This window comes from Mus musculus, chromosome 5 (genome assembly GCF_000001635.26).
Source record: "Mus musculus strain C57BL/6J chromosome 5, GRCm38.p6 C57BL/6J".
NCBI classification, from domain to species: domain Eukaryota; kingdom Metazoa; phylum Chordata; class Mammalia; order Rodentia; family Muridae; genus Mus; species Mus musculus.
In genome coordinates, this window is record NC_000071.6 from 146,001,138 (window position 1) to 146,011,936 (window position 10,799).

The 10,799-nt window shown below is 42.1% G+C and overlaps 1 protein-coding gene across 4 annotated transcripts in view; it reads right to left on the bottom strand.

Moving 5' to 3' along the window:
* Window positions 1-8,507, bottom strand: part of Cyp3a25 (cytochrome P450, family 3, subfamily a, polypeptide 25) — a 32,453-nt gene extending 23,946 nt beyond the window's left edge. For 2 of the 4 annotated variants that reach the window (XR_003955679.1, XR_003955678.1), the window contains exons 1-3: window positions 8,333-8,507; window positions 1,894-1,987; window positions 312-364 (exon numbers count right to left, since the gene is read on the bottom strand). Coding sequence is in view for 1 of the 4 variants with exons in the window: in NM_019792.2 (NP_062766.2) it covers window positions 312-364; window positions 1,894-1,987; window positions 8,333-8,403 (218 nt within the window). In the remaining 3 variants the exon portion in view is untranslated. The remainder of the gene's footprint in view (window positions 1-311; window positions 365-1,893; window positions 1,988-8,332) is intronic. The other 2 variants (NR_030782.1, NM_019792.2) reach the window with 2 other exon arrangements.
* Window positions 8,508-10,799: the final 2,292 nt, after the last annotated feature.

Sequence of the window (10,799 nt, forward strand, 5' to 3'; positions counted from 1 at the left end):
ATCAATTATGACTGTGTGCACAGAATTGTAAGGACTTCCCATGTTTCTGAACATGTGCTTAAAGGTTGTAAACATAGCCTTAATTTATTAGAAGGGAGAGGTGGTAAGCCTTGGGTTTGGGGGCTACCAAATCTTAGGGGGTGGCATGGCAGACAACACTGTCAACTGAACGCATACTGTTCAACTTGCTGCCTGTGATGTGTACCACAATAAAAGGCTTCACCACAAGAACAGTGTGCTCACGCTGTCCTCATGCAGGGAAGTACATTATCCTAATTAGTATGTGGAATGGAAAATTCCAGAAGACTTACCCCCATATTTTCCCATACTTTTTATAGCAATCTTCATCAAATTTCCACATGCCCTGAAAAGACAAAGAAAATGAAACTGGTTATTGTTCTGTTACATGCTGACTGCTTCCTAACTAGGGCCAAATTACTGAATGCTCACAAAATTGGGCTTCCTGTCTCACTGGCAAGCACTGGCAAGTTCTTTATTTTATGTTATTTTCATTTTTAAAAATTTAGCTTACTTTACATCCCACTCACTGATCCCCTGCCAGTCACCTCCTCCTACAATCCTTCTCCCCTCACTCTCTCTTTCCCCTCTGAGTGGGTGGTGGTCTCGCTGAGTATCCCCCTACCTTGGTGCTTCAAGTATCTATTAGACCAGGGGCTTCCTCTCTCAGTGAGGTCAGACACAGAAGCCCAAGTAGAACATATCCCACATACAGGTGACAACTTTGAGATAGCCCTCCTGTTTCAGTTGTTTCCAATCCACATAAAGACCAAGCTGCACATCTGCTACATATATGTGGGGAGGCCTAGGTCCAGCCTGTGTATGTTCCTTGGTTGATGGTTCAGAATCTGGAAGCTCCAGGTTCCCCAAGGATAGTTGACACTCTTGGTCTTCCTGTGGAGTTTTTATCTCCTTCAGAGCCCACAATCCTTCCTCCTATTCTTTCATAAGAGTCCCCAAGCTCCATCCACTGTTTGGCTATGGGTGCCTGTATCTGTTTGAGTCACCTGTTAGGTGGAGCAGAGGCAAGTTCTTATTAGAGATATCTAAAGACATCTAAAGCATTCTCCTAGTTGAACACACTGTTTCTGACTTCTGACACCACAGAACCTCCTCCTGATTTTTTGTTGTTGTTTCTGTTTTTGTTTTTCTGTGTAGCCCTGGCTGTGCTGGACTCATTCAGTAGATCAGGTTGGCCTCTAACTCACAGAGATCTGCCTGCCTCTGCCTCCAGAGAACTGGAATTAAAGGCATGTGCCAACATCCCAGTGCCCTAGGAGGTACATGTTTTAATCCCAGCACTCGGAGGCAGAAGGAGGTAGATCTTTTAAGAGTTTAAAGCCAGTCTGACCTACATGTACCGTTCCAAGTCAAGATGGCTATATAGTGAGACACTGTAACACACACATAAGTCCCACTCAAAACTTTGAGGCTGGAGAGACAGTTATGCAATTAAGAGTAGTGTCTGCAATAGCAGAAGAAACAAGTTCAGTTCTCAACTCCAACATGGCAATCTACAACTATTTGTAACTCTAGTTCCAGGGAACTGACATCATCTACTGACCTCTACAGGCACCAGGCTCACATGTGGTGCATAGTCATAAGTGCAGACCAATACTCATAACCCTAAATAAAAACAGATAAATCTAATTGTGAAAGAAATTGCAACTATAGGAAATGAAAGAACAGGCAGGTAGTGATAGCACCTGCATTTAATCCCGGCACTTGGGAAGCAGAAGCAGGTGGATCTCTGAATTCCAGGGCAGCCTGGTCTCCAGAGTGAGTTCCAAGACAGCTACAGATATACAGAGAAACACAATCTCAAAAAAAGTCAATCAATACAGAGAGAAATGAAGGAGCTTAAACACTACTCACATCATAGTAGTTGAAAATGGTGCCAAGTAACGGTAGAGGTTTTGGTCCAGGAATTCCTAGTTTCTTAAACAAGCCATGAGAATAGGTCCCATATCTGTAAAGTAACAGAGAAATATAAGTTTATATATATAGACATGTGTCAGTCATGACTCAGGAACTGCAAGAATCAAACCCAAATTGTAACATCTAAATGGCAAATAAGAGTAAAAACCAAAACACCTACAATCCCAATTACTCTCCTCTCCAATGTCCTTCCCATAAAAATGATGGGATAGAGATAGTGGAAGCTGCTGTACTTCCAGTCCACCAAAGCATCATTGATGAAAAGCCCCAGATTTGGATTTTAGATTCTCAGGGATTCAGGCTCAAGGCTTCCCAGGGTGTTCCATTTGCTCTTGTCCATTTAGAAAATTTCCTGAAACAATAACTCTCATTAGATAAAAAAGGGGATTTTTATTTGCATCACTGAATGTATGTAGTGCCACAGGGTCAAGGAGACCTTATGGTATTGTTCTTCCAGACTGGTCAGAGACTTATGTGTTTGCTTTTCTCTAAGCCAGAAGTTTGTTAGAGGCTCTCACAGTTCTGAAAATTGCCTTTTTAGAAAGACCTGAAATCAGTCATGGAGCTCTTATGTCCATATAATGACAATTGAGTTCATGACTGACACTGGCTTCAGAGAAATTTCAGAGACTCCCAAGATTCTCTGGCTTGCAATCTGGTTGAATTAAGCTATAGAGAAGGCTACTTTCCAGTATGTTCCCTTAATGGCCAAGGCATTGTTTAAAGACCATTCATCTTATGGGTCAATCTGGACCTCCAATTGGTGAAAATCATCTAAGAGTCATGGTGTCAGACAGAATTTTATTTATCATGATGATGGTCAGGGTGGCAGTTTGAATGAAAATAGCATGTCATAGGCCCATATGAAGTGTTACTATTAGATGTGTGGCCATGTTGGAAAAAGTATGTCACTCTAGGCAGGATTTGAGCTTTAACTGCTTGAGCAAAGACTAGCTACACAATCTATTCCTTCTGCCTGTTGATCCACATGTAGAACTCTCAGCTCCTTCTCCAGCATCATGTCTACCTATGCTTCCCACAAAGAAGATAATGGACTAAAACCCCTGAAATTGTAAGCCAGTCCAAATTAAACGTTTTCAATATTAGAAGTTTCCAGGGCCATGATGTCCCTTCACAGCAATAGAAACCCAACTATGGCATAAATTGGAACCAAAGACTGGGATATTGCTATTATAGGGCAAACCATGCTCTTGTACCAAAGACTGGGATGTTGCTATAATAGGGCAAACCATGCTCTTGAATGTTGACCCTAGGATGCTGGAAAAAAAACAGCTGAATGCTTTAAGTTGACCTTCATGGGCCATCCTATCAGGAATACGGAAGACAGTGGTACTGGGGTAATTTGAATTGTGAAGGTCTGACTCAATATGTTTCTAAGGAGAAGAATGTTAATATGTGGCCTAGAGTCTGTTTTTGTAATAGTTTAGCAAAGAATGCGGCTGCATGATGCCTGTATCCCCCCCCCCCAAAAAATATCCAAGGCTAAATCCAAGAGATGGATTAACAGCATTGGCAAAGATTTCCAGACACCATAGTATCGAAAGTTGTTTGGTTGGTTGTAGCCACACTTATGCAGATTTATGAAAAGGAACAGAGTGAGCAAGGGAGACTACAAATGAACAATTTAAGGAAAGGGCATGAACAAGTAAAAACAGATTAATGAAGACCCTGATGCTAAGTGGAATAAAGGGAGTGGTGACTTCAGTGCAAGACCTCACCCAGCTAGGCTTCCGTCTTGTGAGAAGGAATTAAAGAAAACATCTCTAATTACAGAACTCAGGAGGCCGAGGCAGGTGGACCACTGAGTATGAGGCCTACCTGATCTACAGAGAGAGTTCCAGGACAGCCAAGCTTAGGCAGTAAAGCAACCCACAGAGTACAGAAAGCTGGTGAAGATGTAATATAGTAAGAAAGAAGGCATGTTCCAACTCCAGTAAGCAGCTAAACTTGGCAGCTTCAGCCACATTGTTCTGGCTTTAGCGTCAAGGATAGAAGAAAAGTGTTACCAGCTGTTGGGAACACAAAAAGGGGGGCGGGAAAAACTGGGGAGGAAAAATATGCCATGTCCAACCAGAGTTCCTGTACTCTGGGCAGGCGGATGCGGGGAGACTGCTGGGCACTTATCCACAAGGCCCCAGGTGAGCATGCCTGACCCACACAGTGGGGGGCAGAGAAAGGGGCAGCCCCCTGACTGCGGACCCCTCCAGAGCTACCTTTCTAAAGCCTCAGGGTTGCAGGAGAGAGGGATGAGGGAAGGATTTCCCAACACTGACCAGAGTGCGCAGCTGGTCTTGAAGAAGCAGAGACTGTCTATGGTTTAAGAGCTTTATTATAGAAATGCAAGGGGGAAAGAGAGACGGGAGAGAGAGGGGTGAAGAAGAAGAAAAAGAGAAAGGGAAGAGGAGAGAGAAGTGAGAGGTGAGGGGACAAAGGAGTAAGAGTAAGAGAGCGTGGTGGGGGCTGAGCACCCCTTTTTGTGGTCTTCACTGTTGCTAGGTAACTGGGGAGGAGTTTAGCCAGAAGGTCAGAAGCTTGGGGCATTGCTTATGTGATTACTGACCATGCTTCTCCTGTGGGGGCTGTGGTGGGAGATAACTTAGGCAGAGGCCGGAGTTCCAGGAGCATGAGGGAAAATGTACCGTGTCATGTAGGTGAATTATGACCATCAGGGGTCAGACCTCAGCTCAACTGGAGACCAGCCTGCAATTCCCCACATCCCTCCATGACAAAGGGAAGCTGCTGAGGTCAGGCATCTGTCAGAGGTATCCCTGCTTAGAGGCCTAGAGAGACCACTGTATGGAGCTGCAAAGTTTCGTAAAGCCGGGACAGCCTGGGAGACCCTAGGATGTTGGAGATGCCACAGCTGTGGGACATCTGCCCAGAAAAGCTGCTAAAAGAGCAGAATGAATAACAGAAACAGAAATGTGTTGCAGTAAACAAAGCTGAAAGGAGTTGGAGATGCAGAGTTTGGAGGTTTCCCAACTGGTTTTTGGTCTTGTTTTTGTCCAGTAATTCCTCATTATGTTACCTTCCCTTCCCTTCCCCTCCCTTTTGAATGGTAATGTATATCCTGTGCCATTATATTTTGTAAATATGTAATCTTCTTTTCTATTTTGATTTTACAGAGGATTAAAGTTAAGAGATTGCATGAGTCTCCGAAGAAACTTGGAACTTTGGACCTTTAAACAGTGCTGATACTGTAATAGATTATGGGAACTTTCAAAGTTTGACTATGATATGGCTACAAACCTATGGGAGCCAAGGAGTGGAATTTAGTGGTCTGAATGAAAATGAGCCCCATAGGCCTACACATTCTTACAGGGAATGCACTATTAAGAGTTGTGAACTTGTTGAAAGAAGTATGTCATTGGGAGTAAGTGGGCTTTGAAATTTCAGATGCTCAAGCCAGGCCCAGTGACATTCTCTTGTCCTGCTTATCCAGATGTAGAATTCTCAACTACTTCTCCAGCACCATAATGATAATTGACTGAAAGTGCAAGCCAGCTACAATTAAGTGTTTTATTAAGAGTTGCCATGGTGATGGTGTCCCTTCATAGCAATAGAAACCCAAACTAAGACAGTCATAAATGTGGAAGATTATTTCCTGTATATGTCAACTCAATGTGTACAGAGTTCTACTAAGCTAGGTGCTCCATAGGGCAATGCTGCTGACACTGATGATGTAACACATCCTAAATTCTCATGATGCTAAAGACTTCCCGACTCCAGGATGACTGACACATAGTACATGTGGGAGAAGAAGCAAGACTGATAGATATAATTCTGCAGATTACTGTAAGCTTTCATACAAGGGAAGTCTGATCATAACAAACTTAGAAAATATAGCAGAAATGCTTATTTTGTATACAGGGTTGATCTGACCCAAGAATCCTTTGATTTGCAAGACAAAGGAACTTCAGAAGGTCAGGCTCTTCCAATCAATAACAGATTAAGTATATGGCATAAAATATGGACATATACATGTTTCAGACATGCAAATAATACCTCTTTCCTCTCATTTTTAAAATTAAATTTTAATTATTTTATATATATGAATGTTTTGTCTGCACAAATGTCTATGTACTACATATATTCAGTGGCCATGGAGGGCAGAAGAGAGTCCTGGAGCTATTGGAACAGCAGTTAGCCACCATGTGGGAACTGGTTTTAAACCCCGATTTTTCTGAAAAAACAATGTTTTTAACTGCTGAGCTATCTCGCTAGTCCACTCTCTCTTTGTTAGTTGTGAGTCTTGCACCCAATGCAATTTCTAAACACTTGCTACAAATCAAGTGAAACTCATAAACATTATCAAATACAGTCAAGAATTTGCATAAAGACACAGGCACTAAAGAATCACCAAGGAACACCTCAACAAGGCCTGACTAGTAACAGATTCCTCCTGCAAGATTGTGCTCTCTGCTTGTCTTAGAGTTTGACTGCTGTGAACCATTCTCTGACACCATGACCAAGGAAACTCTTATTAGGACATTTAATTAGGGTTGGCTTACAGGTTCAGAGGTTCAGTCCATTATCATCAAGGCATTATCAACATGGCAGCATCCAGGCAGGTTGGTGAAGGAGGAGGTGAGAGTTCTACATCTTCATCTGAAGGCTGTGAGGAGAAGACTGGCATCCAGGGAGCTAGGATGAGGGTCTTAAAGGCCACACTCACAATGACACACTTTCTCCTACAATGCCTAGGCTGTTCTCAAGATTCTCAAAGCTTGGAAAGGTTATGGTTGCTAATGTTGCTGTGCTAAAATGTTCCACAAGAAGCAACTTCCTAATAGTGCCACTGCCTGCACCAAAAATATTCAAACCACCAGACTTCTTTTTGCTTTAAAAAAAAATTCAAAGAAAATAACAAAAACATTTAGTGTTAAGTGGTTTCAATATTGCAAGGAGGAAACATGATATGAGAAAATAATAGAGTTCTGGATAATGGTCAAAGAAAAGAGAGTTATGGATGCCGACCTTTCTATAATTGCTGGGGTACTGTGTTTATTAGGTTTTTTTTTAATCAACTTGACACAAGCTAGAGTCATCTGGGAAGAGGCAAACATACTTGAAAGAATTAGAGAATGTCTTTATTAGATTGGCCTGTGGACAAGTCTGTGGGGTATTTTCTTGAATGATGTTGATGTAGGAAGGCCCAGTCCACTATAGGCAGTTTCACACCTAGGCAGGTGCTGCTGGGTGGTATAAGACTGCTGGCCAAGTGAGCCATAGGGAGCAAGACAGGAAGCAGTGTTCATCCAAGCCTTATGCCTTGGTTCATGCCCTGGCCTCTAGGGACTGTAAGAGAAGGTGAGATAAAACGTTCTCCTCCTCAAGTTGGTTTTGGTCATGGAGTTTATCACAGAAGCAGAAGAAAGAACAGTTACCATGTGGGGGATTGTGTAAATCAGATTAGAAGGTGTGACAAATGGAAGCAAGAAACACCCAAATCCACAGGTAACTAGTCACTCATCACTTATGCTGACAAAAGAAAAAGTGAGGGGGGGGGGACTAAGCAACCAGACTGTTCTAAGGGTTCTTAAAGTTTGGAAAGGCCATGGTTGCTAATGTGCTAGTCTTATTTTTGTTGTTGTGCTAAAATGTTACACGAGAAGCAACTTAGAGGGGAATGGGTTTATTCTCATGACAAGTCCATGTAACAGTCCATTGTATCTGGGAAGTCAAGGCAGAAGCTCAAATAGCCAGTCACAGTGAAGAACACAGAGAGAATAGACAGGTATCTGCTTGTTTGCTTTCATCCAGTTGTGTGTGTGTGTGTGTGTGTGTGTGTGTGTGTGTGTGTGTGTGTGTCTGTGTGTCTGTGTGTCTGTGTCTGTGTGTCTGTGTGTGTGTCTGTGTCTGTGTCTGTGTTTGTGTCTGTGTGTGTGTGTGTGTCTGTATGTGCTATAGTTGCATATGGAATGCTGCTGCCCACAATGAGCTGGGTCTTCCTACATCCAATAAAGACAATCCTCCACAGGGTTGCCTAAGGGTCAACCTGACCTAGACAATTTCTCAAGCAAAACTCTTTCTATGTAATTTTAGGTTTTGTCTGTCAAACTGGTAGTTAGAAATTAGCCAGGACACTAGTCAATTGTTTATAATGCCACATAATTTTTGGTTAGTCTAAGTATAGACTGAGAGCCACCTGTATTATTATATGGGCAAGTCTTGTCAAAACTCATAAGGTTAGAGTTCTGAGTGGAAGCCCATAGGATGGCCAATGATATTGGTAGGAATTACCTGATGTTGATTTCAGCTTCCCCTCCATTATCTCTTTGGATGTTTCAACAGGAAAAGAAAGGGGGATTCATTTCCAGTTGCAGATAGGGGAGGAGCCTGGACAGCTACTTACATGTAGAAGAGCACCAGGCTAGTAACCAGCAGCACCCAGGTTTCTATAGAAAGGTTGGGGATGAGCTCCATCTTAGCTTTCCTTTAGCAGTTCAGGCCTCCAAGTTTCCCTCCCAGCTGAGAGTCTTGCAGGGATCCTCTGCTAGGCCTAGATGGCATCTAGTGAGGCCAGTCTATTTATTTGCTGGGAAAGGAGGAGGTTACAGGGATTCAGCCAGTACAAGGGCCACTTGCACAATGCTCGAACTTGTAGGTCTGGTGTGGCTTCTCCACCTGGCATTTGTCAAAGTGCCAAAATAAGGTCATGCATTTTCTTACTCTGACCTTTGAGCTTATATTCTGTGTGTACTTGTTCTTTCAGGAGCTCAAATCCATCTATTGGCACTACTTCCTTCTGATTTGTAGTTGTGTCTATGGTGCTTCAAATTCCAAAACACACTAAGTCCACACAATTAAACTATATCTACTGATCTTTACCTATTCAAGGCCTTCTCCCAATAAAGCTCCTGCTGGTTCTGGAAGATGTGAAGCCTACAATTGAACTTCACTTGCCACTCTGTACTGCTTCCTTGGCTCACAACTCAGTTGTTTTTCTCTGTAGATTTTAGGACATTCCATGACATGCCTCTCCAACCTCTAGCTCTTACATTCTTTCCCTCATCTTTCCTGCAGGGTTCTCTGTGCCTTGGATAGGAAGGTTGATACAAATGTCTCATCTACAATAAATCACTCTTTTAAAATATATTTTAATATGTCTCTTTTAATAGTCCTTATCCAGTCTGTTGGATATGTTATGCTGGAGTTTTTATGATCACTTTAAAGACAAGGAGACAGAAAGAAGTGAAAGAGGTGTTTAAGACTGAACCAAGAAGGCAGGAAACAGGTAGAATTATGATGAATTAGAATTCTGTAGGTAATGTGTGCTTGTCTTTAAATGGCCTCCTGAGTACCCTCCTGGTTGAATTGGCATTACAGAGAGTAATATTTCTTTGTACACCTTCTAAAGTACTCCTAACAAAGCCACAAGTTGTTACAAAATGGCTGTAGTGTGGTTTATCTTCTGTGCCTAGCCCTTTAAAGGATCCCCAATTCTAGCCAACTGGCCCTTTAAAAATTTTTAGCAATTTAATCTGCTTGACTCTATGACTTTCATTGTTGGTTGCCTCTTGGATTTCTAGGGATAGGATAGGATATAAGAACACCAGTTGAGACTGGGGGTGGGGGCTAGCAGAGTGAGAAGAGAAGGCAATCAGTGAAGACATTGTTAGAAGACAGTTGGGCCGGGAGGAACTGAGCTGAGCAGATAGGCTAGAACAGTTGTTATGGCTTGGAGTTTGCTAGCATTAGGATAGCTGTGAAGGAAACGTTTAAGCAGACCATTGGGAAACTGAGGGAGAAAAAGTTGGGAAAGACATTTGAAGAAGCTCTGCTGGAAACTGAGAGGAGGGCAGGCAGAAGTTAAGAGAACTGGTTACCATTTGCAACAAGAAAACATTAAATACACACACATTATACAAATGGCTTAATTTAAAAAAAAGAACCACAAACATCTTAGTAGCCATTATTAAATTGTGAGTTCCTGAGCCAATCATCTGAGCAGAAAGGAAGATGTTCTAGAGCAGTGCTTGTCAGCTTTCCTCATGCTGTGGTTACCCCATCCATAAAATCATTTTTGTTGCTACTTCATAACTAATTTTGCTACTGTTATGAATGATAATGTAAATATCTGTGTTTTCTAATAGTTAGTTGTGGGTGACTCCTGTGAAAGGTCTATTTGACTCCTAAAGAAGGCATGACCCACAAGTTAAGAACCATTATTCCAACCAGGGTATTCAGAGGCACCAGGAACACAGAAAGCATGTGAAAGCAAGGGTTAGAGGAGAAATCAAAAGTTGTTGGCAAATTTCAAAAACCCACAAACTGGGAATGGCCCGGGTTAAACATCAAATTCATATCTTACTTCATTCTCTGCTGATATTGTGGAATAATGATTTCCTCATTACCTAGGTTAGGAAGTCCAAAGTCTAGGGGTAGACATGTGGTCTGAGTGCATATTTTTTTATCACTCTATCACTGAAGGTAGGAAGACAACAGAGAATGAGAAAGAAGTGAAGGGTCATCACATCATCTCCTCAAGAATACAGTCCTATATCCTTGAGCTGTGACTACAAAAATGGGACCAATCCATTCATGAGCAGAGACTTACAGTAGATAAGCACCACTGGGAGGTTCCATCAGCTAGACACAATATATCTAAGATTAGTTTTAAACCACTCAAGTGTGGTACACATTTAAACCATTGCAATTATCATTACTGAATGTATAAAAATTCTTGATTGTGAGGTGCTGTGTCTAAATTTTTTAATTAATTAATGTTTCTCCTATTTTTGAGTGCATGCATGTGTGTGTGTCTGCACACATGGATGTGTGCATTCCTGTGTATGGGTGGCCTGAGGATAATGTCATCT